We start from the raw sequence: 20,745 nt of genomic DNA on the forward strand, positions 1-20,745 counted from the left end.
TCTGGGGACCCTGGGTCTGCACTCTTCACTATCTAAGTATACGGAGGAGGCCAGGCTCCTGTGCTTTCATCCGGGGAGCGGTGGCACCTTAGAGCCCAGGACTGTCTGAATGAAGGCCAAAGCTGAGCGGGCCGGGGGTGTCCCATGGAGCCGCCGGTGGATTAGGAGTCAGAGGGTGTCCAAGTCTTCCCTTTCTATGGCTTAGGCTGACCCAGAAAAACTGACAAAATGGTTTATGTCCTTTCTATGGGTTTTTATTTTTATTTTATTTTTTAAAATTTTGTTTATTTTATTTTTTGGCTGCGTTGGGTCTTCGTTGCCGTGCCCGGGCTTTCTCTAGTTGTGGCGAGCGGGGGCTGCTCTTCGTTGCGGTGTATGGGCTTCTCACTGCGGTGGCTTCTCTTGTCGCGGAGCATGGGCTCTAGGCGTCCAGGCTTCAGTAGTTGTGGCACGCGGCCTCAGCAGCTGTGGTTCGCAGGCTCTAGAGCGCAGGCTCAGTAGCTGTGGTGACGGGCTTAGCTGCTCCGTGGCATGTGGGATCTTCCTGGACCAGGGCTCGAACCCGTGTCCCCCACATGGGCAGGCGGATTCCCAACCACTGCGCCACCAGGGAAGCCCTGGGGATTTTACTTTTAAATCCATCTTTTTAAAAACAGGATGATACTGTATTGCTTTTGAAAGTATTCTGAGGAGCTTGAAAGTTCTCCAAGTAGGTAAGACGGGAAAGCCTCATTCCAGACGGCGTTTTATCACATTTTTCAGAGGATGACAGGGTATCTGCCTGACCTTTTGTCTGCTCAAGGGAGGCTGGCCGCAGAGCCTGCCTTTGGGGTCCCAGGATGGAGGTGGACTCAGGGAAGCAGCTCCAGGGGACAAAGCATCCACGGGTGGAAAATGCATCCTTAATTCTGTCCCCAACTTCATTCCCAATAAGCCTGGTCAACCCCTGGCTGGGGGGTGGCGGTGGAGATGCCTTGGCTGCCCCTGCCTCGGGGTGGGACCTCGGCGGAGAAGATGCCGTCTCAGACTGCGGCGCAAATGGCTCATCACCACGGGCCGAGGACGTCCCACTGCCTACACAACCGCCCTGCCCTTCTTCCCTCCTCCCCCGTGAGCAAGCACAGCCGGCAGAGAACTCATGAATCACAGCAGAGAAAGGGGTATGAAGGACGTCTGGAGAGCCAGATTTCTGTCCTCCTGAAATACACATGAAATGATTGATCAAAGAGAAAGCTTTTCACTTAGTAAGAAAACCTGGAGATTTCACAAGTGTTTATTTCTCAGAAAGAATTAAAAGTGGCATCAGACTTTGAAAGCGGTGCACCGTGATGTACTTGGAAACTCTTCTGGCCGCTTGACGCTGATCGTAATGAGTCACGAGCTCCAGAGGGATGAGACACAGCTCGAGGATTCTGACTTGCAGTGAAGGCTCCTCCAGCGTGGTCCTGATTTCTAAGCCTGCTCACCTGTCGCAGTTCCTGCTGGGCTGACGGTCCCAGATTCCTGCCTGCTGAGTCTTCAGACCAGAGCCCGGCGGTTGTGTTACTCTTGGCTTGGTCAGCCTCATGCTCTGCCGTGGTCAAGGCCAAAGGCACCTCATTTGATGAGCACCAGGGTGCTGGGCTCGGAGGCTCTGGGGCCCAGGCATGGCCGGCAGGGCTGGGGAGGGTGGGAGAGCATAGAGCATAACCCCTCTCAGGGGTGGTCTGGCTCTCCTACATGTCTCCAACCGCAAAGGCAAGAGAAGAAGAGCTCTGCCACTTACTCGTGTGAGCTCGGGCTAGTGAACCTTCCCATGTTCCTGTTGCCCCATGTACAAAATGGGGATGCACGCAGTGTCTCCTTCCTCGTGTTGCAGGAACCTAAGAAGTTCATAATTGTTAAAAACCTCGGAAAGGTCCCTGGCACATGGTAAGCACTAAATTAGTGTTTGCTAAGTGAGATAAACGGGTGAACAAAAAGAAGCCAGCTCAACAGGGAACAGCAGAGAACTTTAGAGAACGGCAGAAAGATGGAGCTGGGTCAGAAAAGAAACCAAAATGGCGCACCTGGTTGGACACCTGATTCTTTAGGAGGTAGAGCATCTTGTGTTAGGAGAGGCGGAGTAACTCCTGCAGCCCGCCTTCCCTTTGCAGGATAACAGAAGACCTGCTCGCATACACCCCCTCCACGCCAGCGGGCGTGGGATTCCAGCAGACCAGAAGAGGTCTCGCTGCCTCTTTTTGCGACACTGATGCTCACCCCCGGACAATGGAGAAAGGGGGCCTCAAGCCATCTGCTAGGCCAGACGTTTCCCGAGTCCACAAGCCGTCAAGGCTAGGACTCACCAAGGCTCCCAGAGACCCTGAGTAAGGGTGGAAGTGATGCTCTGAACGGCGCCACGGGGGTGCTCTGATGTGAGGTGTCTGGCCCTGCCCCCGGAGCTGCTAAGGCATGGCTCATGAAGACTGCCTCAAGCCCACCATAAGGCTTAAGCTGTCAGGTATTTTGCATCCATAAAAATGCCTAGCCACTTTTTTACCATGCTCCTGGTCTCAGCCCTGGTTAGGAGACCTTCCACCAGCTCTTAGCAAAAGCCCAGGTCTGATCTCCCTGTGCTACGCGGCTGCTTCCCACTAGCTATCTATTTTACATTTCGTAGTGTATATGTGTCCATCCCACTCTCACTTTGTCCCAGCTTAAAGTAATTATGCTCCAATAAGGATGTTAAAAAAAAAAAAAAGCTCAGGTCTATCCTTCACCCCGGAACATCCTGGCATTCCAGGCTCTGGGGGGCTGGTCACCTTCCCAGCTCCTCCTTACAATCTGTCTTCTGTCCAAGGCATGGCTGTGTCTGCGCCGGCCCCTGGCCTCTGCCATTCAGATCCCTGCCTTCAGCCTTTGCTAAGTGAGTCCTCCCTCCAGCCAGCGTCCCGCTCGTCTCCTGCAACTTACCCTTGGCCTAGATCAGTGACCCCTTCCTCCAATAGGTAACAGCTTCAGACCTCAGCAGTCCACTGCTCCCCTCAGTGACTCTGACCTTGACCTGGGCACAGGCTCTACCTCGGCTTTGGGACATGGTGAGTGCTGTTTCGCTGTGTGTTATTTAACCCTTCGTGCGTGTCGTGTTACTGGAGGTGCGGTCTCTGTGAACCAGCCTGCGTCGTCGCACGGATCTATGAGATCTTTCTGTCGCTCCACACACGATGGGGAGCTTGTGTTCACAGCCATAAGCGGGGTATTTGGTGATCAAGCAAATTCAGGAACGTTTACACCCTGACATTTCCAGTTGGCGAGAGGTGGTGCCTAGTTTGCTGGCACGTGAAATGATGAAGGGGCGGAGGTTCCTTATCTCACTTCCTAAGCAGGCGTCACGTACACAACTCAAGTACTCGGCCCTGTGAGCCCGTCACAGTCGGACAGTGTGACACAGAGACACGCTCCCTCCCCTCTGCCGCGCCAGCCACTTACCATGGTCCGGACTCCGTACTGCTTCTCCACTTTTTCCTTTAACTGTTTGAAACAGGCTTCCATTCTCTCATGAAATGGCCGTAGTGCTTCTGTGACTTTGTCTCCATGAATCCTGATCCCTTCGGCCAAAAATGGAATCTGAAAGACATACAGGTTGACGTTCCTTATTTCTTGCTTAGTGGTCTAGGGAGAGAAATGCACACCAGGCAGAAAGTGGCAACGTGCAAAATGCATCTGCTTTGGTTTCCCAGTCAAACCGGCTGATTAGATTCATCATCAGGCAGGTTACTCCCCCAGACCAAAATGTGTAAATGACAAGCATTTGTGTTTTAAGTCGGACACGACTAGTGCGGTACGCAGCACACGGCTGCTCCGTTACTTTGCCTGACTCACATTTGACCATCAACCCCAGAATAGACTTCTCCGTGCTTTCTTTCCACTCGAATTCGGGAAGGGCTGCGTTTTGGATTTGTTTAGCTATGACTTGATCTGTTAGCAAAGGGCCAAGTCACAGTACAAAGATTTTTTTCGCTAAGAATATTGCCTCTACAGGCAAGTGAGAACCCTATTCCAAAATGTAAAAACCTAATAATACATGATCTACAGTCCTGAAGGATGTTCTTATTTGGAAAGGAAACCCAAATTTATTCTTCCTTAAAACTAAAAAGAATCATGTCTCTGCCAACACTGCTGTCACAAACATCCATGCCAAGACTTCACATCGGAGCGTGGAGATACAGCTGACCTTTAAAAGCGTCGTAGAGACATTTTCATTCCCCAGCCCCAGAGACCCTCCGGAGTCACAGCCGTTGGGGGTGGGTGTGAGAAAGCCTCCTTTCTTCCCCTGGCTTCTGCTTCCCCTGAGGCTCAGACCGGGAGGTAGATGCTCTTCAATGCAATCAAGCTAAGAGGCTTCCTCTTAATAATTTACAATTAAATCAAAATACTGATTAAAAACAGATTTTCTTAATATGACAGAACACCAATCTAAATGAGCAGATTTATTAGTAAGAAGGATAATAAGTACACAATTGAATTTCATGTGAACAAATTCAAGAAATCTTATCAAGATGAATCAAGGCATAAAATGTATTTGGTTGCCATTTATAGCACGCAGCTGGTGCCTCTCGTGGTGCTCCAGGAAAGGACGGAATAAGTGAGCGCTCCCCTGTGTTTACACCACCCAGCCTGCTCTCGAGCTGCCCTGGCACAAAGTGTGTCTGGCTGACAGTTGGGCTTAAAGGTACACGCCAGGCACCCCTTTCCGAACGGCTATCACCAACAGGACAGCACGCAGCTAAGCTTTCAAACTAGATGGGACGTTTTACTATTCCATACGAATTACTCTTGCAGATGGCAGCCTCCAGGGGCTAGCTGCAGCTTGTTCAGGTTCAACAGAAGAAAATGCTCACAGAAATCCTTTTGCTTCCTGGGGGGTCGGCAAAGGCAGGCTGCAGACAACTTTTGGTGGGGTGGTCAACGTGTTGTGGCTATCTGGGCGTGAAGACAACATCGGGGTGCTGTCTCAAGGTTAAAGCACAGCCACTCTAGATCCTGAAAGCATCTTGTAAAATGGCCCTCTCTCAAATGTATAAAAGCGTGGTCCAATCATTTCTGCTTTTCTTTTTTGTTGTTGGTTTGATAAAACTCTTCATTGGCCAGATTCTTGACATCAAAGAAGCTACTTGCTGGACTAAAGTTAAGACCCTTTGGTTCAGGTCTTGGGACTGAATGAACGGTGATCTGGCAGGTGAAATTTATGGGGTATGAAATGTATCCCCTCAACAGGTCCCTGACATTGGTCAGATATAACCTTCTAAAAGAAGGGTGGGATCTGGCCCTTGTTCTATGTCTGCTCGGGGCTGAACTTAAGCTATGAATAAAAAGATGCTTTGTGCAAACCCTCCAACATATGAGGTGCTTAGTACACAGACAGAAGCCATGGACTGAGGCCTGGAATGGTCTTTGGATTCCAACCAAGCTGAGCGTCAAAACCTCTTAGGCAGCTTCCTGAATCCCACCCCCGGAGCCCTGATTTGGTCTAGAGTGGATCCCAGGAGGCTGCACATCTAAAGAGTTTCCCAGAGCCCAGAGACGGGGGAGGACTTCCCCAAAGTCACACCTCTAGTTGTTCAAAGAGAGCATGCAGCCTGCTCTCAAAAGACACCCTTCTAAATGGCGGTGCTGTATTTGAAGTCTGCTCCTGTGTGTCTCCTACATGGATTCATGGCCTGCCGGCGGCAAAGAACATTTGGAAGCACTGCTAAGTGTTCCAGGAGCGCCACCACTGGCGACATCGGTACGACTGTCATCGGCTGGGGATGATGAATGGGTTTGGTCTTTCATCTCTGTGCATTTCAAAAGAGAAATATGGGGCTTCCCTGGTGGCGCAGTGGTTAAGAATCCACCTGCCAATGCAGGGGACACGGGTTCGAGCCCTGGTCCGGGAAGATCCCACATGCTGCGAAGCAACTGAGCCCGTGTGCCACAACTACTGAGCCCGCGTGCCACAACTACCGGAGCCCGTGTTCTGCAATTACTGAAGCCCGTATGCCTAGAGCCCGTGCTCCGCAACAAGAGAAACTACCACGATGAGAAGCCCGTGCACCGCAACTAAGAGTAGCCCCCGCTTGCTGCAACTAGAGAACGCCCATGTGCAGCAACAAAGACCCAACATAGCTAAAAATAATGAATAAAATAAATTAAAAAAAAAAGAGAAATATGCATTCACCGCAGTGGTTTTATATGAGTCTACATGGATTCATCTTTGGACACACAGCAGGGATGCCCAACAAGACAGCTGCGTGTGAGGAAAGATGGAGCTGTGCCTTCGAGGAAGGGGCTGGCGCTCACTGCTGACCTGGTGTCACACAGCCGCAAACCTAGAAGAGGCCCCAGGCAGCCTGCACCCGACCCCAGCTCCTGCCTGCGAGGGGGTCAGCATCCTCTGTTTCAGCAACGGCAACAGCAGAGCCAGGAGCTGCCTGGGACTTAATAACCAGCCTTCACAAATGATTTTAGGCATCAGTGATGGAAACCCTGCCAATGAACCCTTGGGATTCCCAGGAGGAAAACCTCACTTTGCCCTGATGGAGTTTTCAGGAAAAAAACCAAACCAAATAAATTAACACAAAACCAGAAGAAAGCATTCCGATAACCCCAAACTTCTTATTTTTAATGAGCGTATGACTCAATTACTGATATTAAAAGATGAGTCTTCAAAACATTTGCAAATGAAAGCAAGATCACAGGTAATGTTTTGAATATGTATTTTTCATCACTCTTTGATTTAATGAAGTGGCTAGAAACCAGATTTTTTTTTTCCCGACTTTCCTGTGAGCTACTTTAAAATTCATCCTTTAATATACTTATTAGGGGTGATGACATAGTGCTGACATAAAGTTCTCTCTGGGGAACAAATTATTTTCCTCTGTAGGGCTTGAAACTCTTAAAATCCAATTTTCTGTATCAGCTTACAGTAAAAAAAAAAAAAAAAAAAAAAAAAAAAAACTTTTGCAGAGAAAACAAGACTTTTGCAGACCAAACTAGTTTTTGTGTAGCAATGGTTTTATATAGCCTTCAGTGGAGTTTTGAATTTTGTACCCTTTGGTTTTTACAACATCTAAAATGGAATCATTCAGACCTTTAAATTCTCTCCCTCTTTTTTAGTAACAGAGGGAGACTGCCTACCTGAGGCTTACATCTTGTGCAAAGAAACCATCATGGCCAAAAAGTTCCCTTAAATTCAGCTCCCAGGGTGTCTTGTCACAGAAGAATTCCAAGGCAAATTGATATCAAATATGCCTACGGATGTGTGGCAAAGTCACACCCATTAGGATGGCGGCTATAAAACAAACAAAAAGAAAACCAAAAAATAACAAATGTTGACGATGAGGCGGAACCATCGTGCATGACTATTGGTGGGGATGGAAAATAGTGCAACTGCCGTGGAGAACGATATAGTCCTTCCTCAAAAAATTAAAAATAGACTTATATGATCCAACAGTCCACTTCTGGGTATATACCCAAAAGAAGTGAAGGCAGGAAAGAGAACAGATACTTGTACACCCACGTTCATTATAACATCATTTACAATAGCAAAAGTGGACGCAACCCAAGTGTCCATCAGCGAATGAACAGATAAGTAAAAAGTGGTCTACGCAGACAGTGGAATACTATTCAGCCTTAAGAAGGAACGAAATTCTGACACATGTTACAACACAGATGAACCTTAAAAACATTACGCTACGTGGAATAAGCCCGTCACAAAAGGACAGTGTATGATTCCACTTATATGAGGTCCCTAGAATAATCAAGTTCATAGAGACAGAAAGTAGGACGGTGGTTTCCAGGGGTGGGGAGGATGGAGAGTTATTGTTTATCGGGTACACAGTGGTTTTGCAGGATGAAAACGTTCTGGAGATGGATGGTGGTGATGGCTGCACAACGACGGGAACATACTTGATGCCACTGGACTGTGCACGTAAAGATGACTAAGGTGGTAAATTTGATGTTACATAAATTTTATCACAGCAATACCCATATATATTTTATAGATATAAAATAAATACTTGTAACTAGGCTTGAAACCAAAACTCAGCCCCGCTCCACCCTAACAGGTCACACAGCCCATGTGCTGATGACGAAGCCAGGACGGTGAGGCTCCAAGGGAGGCTGGTGAGGCTCCAGGGAGGCCGGGAGCAAAGCGGCCACAGAGCACTGGTCACAGCCTGGGACCCCCGGGGCTAGGGTGGGATGCCGCCCAGGCACAGGGAGACCCTGGCCTCTGCCTTCCTCAGCCCTCTTCCCCCAGCCTGGCGTGTGGGGTGTAGATGAGCAGCGTCCTCCTTGCCTCCCACGTGAGAAAAGGAAGCTTAAAGAAGCAAGCTGTCCGAAGTCCAGAGCAAGTAGGCAGAGCTCCCACGGGAACTGGGTCTGGACGTCCCCTCCGCCTCCAGGCTCATGAAAGCTCCAGAAGCCCAGACACATGAAAAGGGAACTTCCAGTGGAGCCCAGGACACCAGGGCTGCCCAGACTTTCCAGACCATGTCCCGCTAAGGAAAGACTCAGAAGGCCTCAGGAGCACAAGCAGAAAAGCCAATTATGCAGAATTACAGCTGCGGAAACACAAATGAGGACCCCTTCCCCCAACCCTGACCACCAGCACGGGGAACAGGAGGGTGGGTGCTCAGTGGTTTCCCATCCCCACCTCTCACGCCGATGGCATCGGCTCGAGCGCCCTCCCAGGACAGGCTGGAGCCACGGTCTCTAGGGCATCACTGTTTCCTGACCTTGCCCGTGATGTTCCCTTCTGTCGATACCAGGCAAAGATTTCGCAGCAGGCACTGCACTGACCGAGGGGAGGGAACAGACCAGGCTCATTTGCAAGACAGAACTTTCTAGGTGTTCAAATGCATGACTACAGCCAGGGGTCGAGTTAATCACGGCAGTGGTGAACGGGTTTATCCGGGACAAACATGGTCACGGGTGCTCTGGCTGAGGTCCAGGGTCCTCCGTGGCGGCTGGCAGGTGTGCCAAGGTGGCCCTGGTGGATCTGGTCCCAGACTCCCCTTTCCCCGCCTCGGGCCCTGCAGCTGCCGCTGGACAGTTACCTGCCACGCAATCAGGTCCTTGAGCTTCTCGATCTTTTCGTGGGCCTCGGGGTGCTCCTGCAGGTACCGCTCTGTAAAGAAGGCCTGGTGGAGACAGGGAGAGACACTTAGGACACCAACACACGTTTCTGTACACCAGGCCTGGGGAGAGAGCTGTGTGTGAAACAGACGCACACCCCGGTCATCACCCAGCTCATTCCCCCCAGGGTTGGACCCTACCCCAGCAAAACATCCAGTAAGGTCAGCACAATGAATGGACTTTGTCCACTCACTGTGGCGCCCCGTCCACGGAGCCCAGCAAAGCCACAGCTGACCCGGGTCACTCACTTCGCTGGGAGGCAGCTCCCCAGCTGCCCTCGTGCCCCTGACCCCCATGCCGGGTCCGCCCTACAGCTGACGGGAGCTGGAACAGAGCTTCACCTCTCCAGTGTCCAGGGCAGTTTCGCCTCACAGCCCACTTTCAGGCAGAGCCCCTTCTGCTTCAGTTTCCACTGCGTCTAGGCCAGGGGGCAGCAAACCTTTTCCGTGAAGGGCCTCAACTCTGCCACCGTTGTATCAGGAAAACGGCCACAGACACCAAGTAAGAGAATGGCCGTGGCCACGTCCCAGACTTAATTTACAAAATCAGGCGGCGGCTGTCGCGCAGACCCCTTGTCTAGAGCACATCCCACGATCTCCAGCTTCTGCCTGATCTCACTGAGATCTCTTCCAGGGAGACCAGGTGGCTGTCCCCACTGCGCCAGACTCCCATCTATTCTAAATATTCTAAGCCTTTTGTCTTTCACTGAAACTGTATCTTTTGGCCTTTAATGATCCCAGGCCTCTGGACTGTCACGAGGGTCACTCTCTAGGGCTCCGTTAGCACAGCCCGCTGCGGGGTGAAGATGAGGGGACAATGCCCAGGCCGGCCGGGCCCGGGCTCGGAGACAGTCCGTCCCAGGACAGGGCTGGAAAGAGGAAGCTGGCGTGTCACTTGCCTTTTCGTAATTTGCAAAGCCTCCCATGACGGCGGGGTCCACGATGCCGTTCAGGAGCATGGAGAGGGGGCTGACAGGGAGGCTGGGGTCGTCCAGGTGCTGTTGCACCATGCAGTTTATCTTGTCGTTCGCCAGCTGCATGGTCTCGATGGCGTTCTCCAGGGGGCTGACCTCCACCTGCGGAAGTGGAGGACGGAATGGCATCGGGCCAGCTGCCGCGGCCCCCGTCCTGCCAGGGCCTCTGCTGATGCCTCTGGCTCCTCGCCAGAGGACACACACTCCGAGTGGGGCAGGCTTCCTACTCTCCACGCACTTTTCTTCCCAGTGGCTTCATGGAGCAAAGGTCCCTCATCACCCAGCCGAGAGAAGCCGGGCATTTTAGGATCTTTATGTGTTTCCATAGACCTGTCCCCACATGCAAACTCCAAAGGCACAACGCAAGGTCACCGAGTCCTGGGGAATGTGTGCGCGCATGCACACGTCCGGTCATCCCAGGGAAACACAGCCCTGAGTGGCACTTGAGCACAGTCTACGTGCCTCACAAAGCAGCCTTTGAACTATGGCCTTGTTCGTTGCTTGTCTTAAGGAATTTTGAGCAATCTCTCCCTGTCCCTGAGGCAGGAGGTCTGGGCGCTTTGTCCCTGGACTTGCTTGGTTAGGGAAGCGGGGGAGGGGTCTTGCCGTGGTTTCCACAGGAGGCCACACGCCCTCCTATAGGAAGGAAGAGCCCCCCCTGCCCGGTGGTCACCACTTCAGCTGGACCTCACGGGCCTCCCTTGCAAACCCGTCACTGGTCAGCAGGACCCTCAGAGCAGGAGGCAGGGCGAGCCAGCATGGGCCCACCTCGCCACCGCTCCTGCAGCTCTGCCCACACCCAGTGCCCTTCTTCCTCTGGGGGCCCCTGCAGGGCCTGGCGAGGCCCCGCCCCGCAATCCTCTCTGGCTCAGCCCGCAGGTGCCAGGAGGATGCGTCTGCGTTTAAAACAATAACACCACCTTCCCACCAGGCCTGGCTCTAACAGACCCTAGGCTGCGCCCCGGAGCCACGCCCAAGGGTGACCACAACACATGATAACCTGATCCTTCCCTTCCCCAAGGGAAGTGGGACGGGTCCCCATCTGTGCCGGGGACCCTAGGGTGTCTTTAGCAAATGGCAAAGCAGAGCAGCCTGTTTTCTCCTTCTACAGCCCCTGGGGATTGTCTGACAGGTAGAGAGACGGGGGTTGGAGGTGCAGAGATGTTGAGAGAACGGAGAGACCCTAGAATGACACCCTCAGTCATCACTGGCGAGCACCCGCCGGAGAGGTGACCTGATGGAGAGGAGGTAACACGCAAAGAGGTGGCCGACCGTGTGCTGGCCGCTGAGGGTGCCCCCTGGTTGCAAGTGCACCCCAAACAACACGTACCCTAGGGCCTTTGTTTTCACCCCACACCTGGCTTTATCAGACCCTGGAATGCACCACCCCAGACACATAACTTCGCCAAATGGACTCTCCAGGGCAGAACTCCACTTTGACTGATGGCTAACTCCCTGTCGCTGATCCCGTTTGCCGCAAGAAAGAGCAGTGTCCTAGCTTTATCAAACCAAGAGGGTCAGCTGCTGGTCTGTTCCAGCGATGGCGGGGCCCGGGGTGTGGGCAGCGGGATCATTACAGTCCTGCCATCCCGGGATTATTGAGCCTCCAGCTTTCTTCGTTCATTAAAAAGGGCAAGCATAGCCCGTGGCAGAGCCACATCCTTACAGAAAATCAGGGCTCAGCCTTCGCCACCTCGAGCTGTTCAGCACCGTCCTCACGCATCCGGGCTGGCTCACGGAGTCCCCGATTACAAACGGCTTATGGGAAGAGGCTCATAGGAGGATAGGAGTGGTGCCTGTTTAGGGAAGGGTCTCCTGTCCTGTGGTCTCCCGCATGTACATCACCAGCTCCGAATGGTGCCAGTGAAGGCTTGCATTTCTGCCACCTGCCACGTCTCCTGAGCCTTCCAGAGGTCAGGGCCTGCCTGGGTGCTAGAGGGGGACAGAGTGGGGTCTCTGGGGACACAGGAAGTAGAGGCGCCCTCCGGGGGTGGGGAGGGGGGCCCAGAGCCCTAGGGCTTCAGAGCAGGAGGAGGGGGCGCTGGAGATGGGGATGGGATGCGGCTGACCACACGCATGCTCAGGGACAGGTCAACTGAGCTTAGAGGTCAGGGGGAGGTCAGCCAGAGCTCAACTGGCGTGGACGAGGGTCAGGACTGGAAACAAGGCTGGGAAGACAGGCGCCAGCCACGTCCTAGGGCAGAAGCAGGAGTTTCCAAGGGGACTCACAGTAAACTGAACAGTGGGTACCAACCCTCTGGTTAAGATCCTGCCAGGTGAAAACCAAAGGCACTGAGACACATGACAAAGCACACGTATTCCAATCAGACCTTGTTATACTGGCAATTGTCACGCTGCTGCTGCTATACATTCGGTAAGAACCTTCTGCCCAACTCTGGTTCCTGCGACTGGAACTGTCCGATGGCTCATCACCGAGGCAAAGTTTAGCTAACGACATGCGGGTCATTATTTCTTTAAAAAGTGTGGGTGAGGGGTATATTCTCAAGCTATTTTTACTTGAAAACGAGCAAGTACTATTAATCAAGTTGTTTGTCATGTAAATGGCAATAAAACCATCAGGAAGAAAGATCTTCAAAAGCGTATGTAAATTGGAATTTGTCAAACTTTTCATTTCGGTAACAGAAAGAACTGTCAAAACAGCACAGTGAAGACTAGATTTAAATATTTTGTAAAAAGAAATGAAATCTTAGCTCTGGTTTCTTTCTACGCTAGAGGAGGTTGTGATTACACGGCATTTCCACCGCAGTATTCGTGGACGGGGAGAGTGATTCTGGGTTAAGCCTGATGTGGGGTCTGAAGCACGCCTGCCGGCCACGGTGACCAGATGACACGCCCGGGGAAGAGGCCGTGTCAGACCGTAGAAGAGGGGGTGACGGGCAGTTCCTCCTGTGGGGTGTGCTTACCATGAAAACAGATTTGACCTCAAACCACCTTAAAATGCCAGGCAATTTATACGCAGTTGTGTATATGGTCCTTTCGATCCACATATTCTGCAAAGGGAACACACACAGGACACTCGTTAGGAGAAGGGTGTTGCAGGTAGATGACAGCTTCTGTCCTTGTGGGGATTTGCAAGGGTCTGGGAGGCAAGGTCACCAGCCGCCCAGGGAACACCTCACAGGCCATGCTCTGCTGAACCGCCAGACTGTTACACAGGACACCGCGGCCCCCTGTTCCCTGGCCAATGGTGCCCGTTTCCCTGGCATTTGGCCAAGAAAATACAACAGAAGGGGAGAATTATATACATCCACACGAGGGAGGTTCCCTCAGAGCGGACAGATTTTTGGAAAAGCTCCAACGAGCTTTACGTTAGCCTTACTTAGTGTTCAAAAGAAACTTGAAGATGCAAATCCTTGAGGAAGACTGGGCTTCATAAAAGTGACCTCTCAACATTCTAATAAAATCAGTCAGTATTTTAATGACGAATTTTTTTCTTTTTTTGGCATAACATATATATTTACATCAGAAAATGAAGACATGGAAATAGAAGGCAGAAAAATCACTCAGTACCTAAAGATGACAACCTAACCTTTTACTATCTGGGGTTCAAGGTTTCCTACTAAGCATTAACAAGTGTGTATATATTTTCAATGAAAATGTATTCTTCCGAAAATGGTACAGTACATACTGCGGGTAGTTAAGGCCAGGAAATGTAACTCCAGCCCTCTTTAATGGCTGCACAGAACTCCGCTGCAGGGGTGAACCGTAACCCTTTCCTCCCACCTCCTACGGCGGGGTGTCCAGCTGGTAGCAGCCTTTGCCCGGTACACCTCCCAGTAACAGAGAATCACTGAGCAGTCTGAGTCTGTCCATAGTGATCCAGATATAAACAGATGGCGTAATGGATTGTCAACATTTCCAGAAAACTGGCTGGCATGTAGAAAGCATTTTCTCCAAACCTCAGATTCCAGGCTGGGAGAGGGGAAGGACCTGGCCGAGGCCCCAGGGACACAGGTCAAGGCTCCGGCTGCCCCAGGGGCTGCTGGCTCAGGCACCGGCCTGGAACAGCAGGCTGCACTGCTCCCTACCAACCCCAGCACCCCCGGGGGACGGGCCTGCAGGTTCCACGTTGACCCTGTCTCTGGCTCCCTCCTCCTTGCCGGCTCTGGGTTTCAGAACTTCATGCGTGGCCAGGTTTGGAGGCACCAAGCTGCTCTGAGCTCCTCCCGGGCTGGCCTGGCAGGGCAGCTTTCCCAGCACCCAGGCCCTGGGAGCCAGGCTCCCTGCAGCAGGCCCCAGCCTGGCCTCCCATTACCACCAAACCCCCTGCGCTTATCTGAAAGCCTGGGGCTTTGTCAAGCACGTGAAGGACTAAATCCCGTGGCTTCTGAAAGCCTCATCTGTGTGTGAGAACCTAACGGGGCCATTAGGGGATTTCTGGGCCATTTAGAAAGAGCCCAGCCTCTAAGGCTTAGCGCAGCTCCGGAGTTCAGGAGCCATGGTTATTCTTAGCTCTGCCTCAAATGTCTGCGCAACTGTCGGCAGTTTGCTTGACCTCCTTGTGTCTCTTCCTACACCGTATAAGAACGTACATCGCCACGAGACGTGAGAGGCCTGAGGGAAATTCAAGAACCGCCCATCCATCCTGCAGCCAGGGTGCTACAGAAATGACAGAGTTATTGCTGTGAGGACCAGAACAGAGACGGCTCAGAAAGCCCAGCTCTGGTGTGGGTGTCTTAGGTGAGGCCTTGCCTCTCTCACCACTGCAGACGGTGCCACAGTGAAACGAGTCACCAAACAGGTTCAGGATGCCCCACTAACCAAGAAACAGGGTTTTGGTTTTGAAAGAGCCAGTGATGAAACTGGGGACAGCCTTAGAATTTCCCAACTCCAAGATCCTAGTTGACACACAGGAAACTGGGCTCGGGAACGGAAGGGAAGGGCCTTTCAGGGGTTGTGACTGGAGACTCACAGGCATCACCGTGGGGATCTAAAGATTATAGGAAACAGAGCTTCGAAGGGAGGGTGGGTCGAAGGCAACTTTGCTGAAAGTGCTCTGAGCTTCCCTTTGGGTCAGCAGCATGGTGCTAATTCAACTTTGACCCCCTGCACCCCCAGATACCTGCAGACAAGGTCCCCGCCAGGGGTCCTTGGGGCTATCTCCACCTTGAAATATGGGCCTATCTAGGGATTTCCAGATGAGGTTTTTCAGGGCAGGAGGAGAGAGAAACGTTAACATTAAAAATAAATAAATAAATAAAACTATGCTTTCAACATACAGTTTTGAGGGCATTAGCCCCCTGTGGCCCCCTTTGCCTGGTAAAGCAATAAAGCGATTCTTTTCTACTTCAAAAAAATAAATTAATTAAAAAATAAAAACGCTATGCTTTATTTCATGCCTCTGCAAAATGGAATCCATTAAAGCAGTTGTATGTATAGTTTTTAAAAGGTTGCAAGAATCTGTGTTAACATTTCTATGACTCTAATGCAGTGTCTTCAACAAGGCACAGATGTTTAGCCATGTGTGGAAACACGTGATTCGTTGTCACAACCGGGGAGGCTCTAGCTGGCACCTCGTGGGTAGAGGTCCGGGATGCTTCTCAACATCCAAGGAGGCCTGTTATTCAGCTGTGCCCGCGGGGACCCTGTTCCGGTGTATTGTGCCACAGTGAAGTTCAGGTGTGGGCACTGGGTAGTGAGCCCAGCTCACCTCCTGACTGCTTGTCCCCTGCAGAGAGCCATGTAAGCACTCGGCACCTCCGAGAGCTTATTTATAACTGAGACACCAGCGCGTGCTCCAGGACCCAGGGCACAGAGGAAGACTCAGATACACGCAGGAGGGAAGCAAGTGTGCTCCGAGCACGGAAACGCTCCAAAGCACTAGTTACCTTCTTACAGTATCTCAAGCACCTTAGTGATACTAACTGTGAAATGGTCGTCATTTCACTAAATTTGAATGGGTAATATGCTAGGATCTCTGCACATAACACACAAAGGCATTCAACCCTGCACTGCGGGAGCCTTCGAGAACACACTTTTCCATGCGCAGTTTTGTTAGTCGTGGCATGAGTTTGGGGGTGGTTTTTTTTTTTTACCGCAAATTCGTTGTCTGGGTTTTTCTCTCCCTTGCGGATCGGACGAGAATATTCAAATCGCTGGACCTCGTTTACTCTGTAAAAACTGTACAGAGATAGAGAAATCATTAGACATTTAACCAGAAAAGCAGCCGATTTGCTTTTAGACACAGGATCCGGTCTCCCTATAGGTCAGTGCATCCCTTAAAACATCTCCAGCCTTGACCTGGAGCGACAGCTGGGCTTTCTTTCCCCGCCAGCCTCAGAAGAGAGACGTTGGCAGGTGGAAGAATTACCTTGAATTTTTGCCTCTTCTCTGTCCCTGACAATGCTCAAGGGAGAAGAGATGCTGAGTAAGAGTGAAACCAGCAAAAACAGAAAAGGTGAAGCAAAGGAGAGGGGGAAAAGGCCTTCATTCTCCATTTATGTGTTTATTATTTAAAATTTGAATTCATAGTTCAACAATTAATTTATTAAATAATTTAATCTAATAAGTTATTAAAAAGGTAAAAATATGTCTTATTTTTTAAAAGGTCTTGTATACTTTAATTTCAGATCTACAAAAGGCAGATTTGGCAACCACCAAGGGTGGCATACATAAGATGGAGACTGTATCTTCTTCCCCTGGGGAGGGGGTGGGTTTCACGCACACCCCAGAGGCAGGCTGGGAGGCTCACTTACCCCCCTGCGCTGAAACGCAGGTGGGCACCCCACATCAAAGGGAAATATCTGAGCATACAGTACAGTTCACTAGTGTTTAATGCCTCTCTGAGAAAAAAATGTTGCAAAACTTAAAGTCTAAGCCTTATGAAAGCGATCATCCGTCAATAAACCAAGTCCTGGTTTATTTCCCATGTTTGCTGATGAAAGGTTAAAGAAATGGTAGTGAATTTTGTAGAAGAACCCAATCCACCAAACTTCAGGATATAAAATAAGCAGATCCTGAGCATTATTAGGCCATCAAAGAGGTTAATTGTTTTTCACCAGTACATGGATCAAATAGAAAATTCTTCATATCTAAAGAGACATCTAGTGTAGGTGTTTCTACACCACTGCTAAGTCAGGGGCAATTCAATGTAGATGCAGAAAATCTCACTCAAATTTGGACAGTTGGCCTGTGAGTTTTAAAATCCACCTCCAGGGGCTTCCCTGGTGGCACAGTGGTTGAGAGTCCACCTGCCGATGCAGGGGACACGGGTTCGTGCCCCGGTCTGGGAAGATCCCGCATGCCGTGGAGCGGCTGGGCCCGTGAGCCATGGCCGCTGAGCCTGCGCGTCCGGAGACTGTGCTCCGCAATGGGAGAGGCCACAACAGTGAGAGGCCTGCGTACCGCAAAAAAACAAACAAACAAAAAAAACCAAAAAAAATTCCACCTCCAAATCCCATATTATGTAATCACCCTGTTGTACAGGTGAAGGCTTCTTCTCATCCCCCACCTGGTTCTCCATCACGAGCACATGTCTGAATCCCTATTCCTGGCTTCTGGGATCCAAATGCTCAGGCCACACCACAGGCAAACAGACAGATCTGTGTGGTGTGGGGCAGGGCCTGAGCCCTGGAGAAAAGGTCTACAGGGGGTCTCTCACCTGGTGGCTCAAATGGAGCCCAGAGTACCCCTTTCTCCCCCTGACTTTCCCTGTCTCCCAATCATGGGTATAAGGAACAGCCTTGCACCTTCCCGGCCACATGTGTTCACATCTTCCTTCCCCCTTCTTTGATGCTGAACATGACTAATTTCCCTTGCTTTTTGAAGTAAACAGAAAGAGCATCTGAAAAGTTAATCAAAGGCTGACATCCACCCTCTGAGACGTGAAATTATGAAGAAGCGATCTGTGTACGCCTCTCACCACCCTCATGTTGGGTAAGGAAAATGTTACCTTACAATCTGCTCTGACACGGGCCTGTGAAACTTAGGGGGCAAATCGAGTTTGGGCTTTACTGTGAAGCATTGAATATCTGAAGGTCAAGGGGGTTAAGGATCATAAGGCAGCGTGGTCATTAGCCAGGAGCAAGGTCCCACGTACACCCAACCACCCAAACAAACGGCATCGCCATCAGTTTATATCCGACATGGCTGTCTGAAAGGATACATTGGCCAGCAGAGCTTTTAATATCGTCGCCTGGTGGAGATGTTGTCTTCATTTTCTCAGCATTTGGAAACTGAGTTAATAGCCGAGCTTCAAAATCTTCCCGGCGTTCATACTCCTTCCCACGGTAAATGAAAACTTTCCCCTGGAAACAATGACATTCATTAAATAACACCCCAGGGGAAGGGCCAGGAAAAGTTCACACATAAAGGCACTGGTCTTCAAGACGGGCTTGACAGTTTTTTTTTAAATGTCACTGAATTGAAGAACAGCTTGTAATTGTGGTGATCTTACTAATCAAGAACACAGGAACAGAAGCCAGGTAAGTTAATACTGTTTAAGAAGCACTAAAGATGATGTTACTGAAAGTACATTTCAGTCTTAACAGTAGCAATCAATTTACAAAACCATGAGAAACCAAGTGAGTGATTGAAGCCCACACACTAGTGGGCATGAAATGGTCAGACAGGGTAAAGGCACCAAGGCAAGTGGAGGAGAATGGTGTCCATATCATCTCCCCCCGCACCCCAGGTAGGCCCTAATTAAGTAGTTTCCATCCTACCAGAAAGAATTCAAGGGAGAGATAGCCTCATCCACCAGAGGGCAGACAGCAGAAGCAAGAAGAACTACCATCCTGCAGCCTGTGGAACAAAAACCACATTCACAGAAAGACAGACAAGATGAAAAGGCAGAGGGCTACGTACCAGATGAAGGAACAAGATAAAACCCCAGAAAAACAACTAAATGAAGTGGAGATAGGCAACCTTCCAGAAAAAGAATTCAGAATACTGATAGTGAAGATGATCCAGGACCTTGGAAAACAGAACGGAGGCAAAGACAGAGAAGATGCAAGAAATGTTTAACAAAGACCTAGAAGAATTACAAACGAGATGAACAATACAATAACTGAAATGAAAAAATACACGAGAAGGAATCAATAGCAGAATAACTGAGGCAGAAGAACGGATAAGTGACCTGGAAGACAGAATGAAAATAAATATCGTATACTAATGCACGTATGTGGAACCTAGAAAAATGGTACAGATGAACCGGTATGCAGGGCAGAAGGAAATAAATCATCAAGATCAGCACAGAAATAAATGAAATAGAAACAAAGAAAACAGTAGCAAAGATCAATAAAACGAAAAGCTGGTTCTTTGAGAAGATAAACAAAACTGATAAACGATTAGAATACAATGGAGAAAAGACAGTCCCTTCAATAAGTGGTGCTGGGAAAACTGGACAGCTACACGTAAAAGAATGAAATTAGAACACTCCCTAACAGCATACACAAAAATAAACTGAAAATGAATTAGAGACCTAAATGTAAGACCAGACACTATAAAACTCTTAGAGGAAAACACAGGAAGAACACTCTGACATATATCACAGCAAGACCTTTTTTGATCGGGCTTCCCTGGTGGTGCAGTGGTTGAGAGTCTGCCTGCCGATGCAGGGGACATGGGTTCGTGCCCCGGTCCAGGAAGATCCCACATGCCGCGGAGCAGCTGGGCCCGTGAGCCATGGCCGCTGAGCCTGCGCATCCGGAGCCTGTGCTCCACAATGGGAGAGGTCACAACAGTGAGAGGCCCATGTATTGCAAAGAAAAGAAAAGAAAAGAAAAAAAGACCTTTTTTGATCCACCTCCTAGAGTAATGGATATAAAGACAAAAATAAACAAATGACACCTAAGGAAACTTCAATGCTTTTGCACAGCAAAGGAAACCATAAACAAGACAAAAAGACAACCCTCATAATGGGAGAAAATATTTGCAAATGAATCAACAGACAAAGGATTAATCTCCAAAATATATAAACAGCTCATGCAGCTCAATATTAGAAAAACAAACAACCCAATCCAAAAATGGGCAGAAGAACTAAATAGACATTTCTCCAAAGAAGACATACAGATGGCCAAGAGGCACATGAAAAGCTGCTCAGCATCACTAATTATTAGAGAAATGCAAATCAAAACTACAATGAGATATCACCTCAAACCAGTTAGAATGGGCATCATCAGAGAATCTACAAACAACAAATGCTGGAGAGGGTGTGGACAAAAGCGAACCCTCTTGCACTGTTGGTGGGAATGTAAATTGACACAGCCACTATGGAGAACAGTATGGAGGCTCCTTAAAAAACTAAAAAGAGAACTACCATACAACCCAGCAATCCCACTCCTGGGCATGTACCCAGAGAAAACCATAATTCAAAAAGACACATGCACCCCAATGCTCATTGCAGCACTATTTACAATAGGCAGGTCATGGAAGCAACCTAAATGCCCATCAACAGACAAATGGATAAAGAAGATGTGTACATATATACAATGGAATATTACTCAGCCATAAAAAGGAACGAAATTGGGTCATTTTTAGAGACGTGGATGGCTCTAGAGACTGTCATACAGAGTGAAGTAAGTCAGAAAGAGAAAAACAAATATCGTATATTAATGCACGTATGTGGAACCCTGCAAAATGGTACAGATGAACCGGTATGCAGGGCAGAA

General features: G+C 49.8%; 1 protein-coding gene across 2 annotated transcripts in view; it reads right to left on the minus strand.

The window, feature by feature from the left end:
* DOCK1 (dedicator of cytokinesis 1) overlaps positions 1–20,745 on the minus strand; it is a 463,294-nt gene that overhangs the window by 21,125 nt on the left and 421,424 nt on the right. For both annotated transcript variants that reach the window (XM_024751569.1, XM_024751568.1), the window contains exons 38-44: positions 18,240–18,381; positions 18,027–18,105; positions 16,171–16,255; positions 13,039–13,125; positions 10,040–10,216; positions 9,063–9,146; positions 3,451–3,588 (exon numbers count right to left, since the gene is read on the minus strand). In XM_024751569.1, coding sequence (XP_024607337.1) covers positions 3,451–3,588; positions 9,063–9,146; positions 10,040–10,216; positions 13,039–13,125; positions 16,171–16,255; positions 18,027–18,105; positions 18,240–18,381 — 792 coding nt within the window. The remainder of the gene's footprint in view (positions 1–3,450; positions 3,589–9,062; positions 9,147–10,039; positions 10,217–13,038; positions 13,126–16,170; positions 16,256–18,026; positions 18,106–18,239; positions 18,382–20,745) is intronic.

Source organism: Neophocaena asiaeorientalis, unplaced genomic scaffold (genome assembly GCF_003031525.2).
Source record: "Neophocaena asiaeorientalis asiaeorientalis breed wild unplaced genomic scaffold, Neophocaena_asiaeorientalis_V1.1 scaffold108, whole genome shotgun sequence".
Lineage (NCBI taxonomy): Eukaryota > Metazoa > Chordata > Mammalia > Artiodactyla > Phocoenidae > Neophocaena > Neophocaena asiaeorientalis.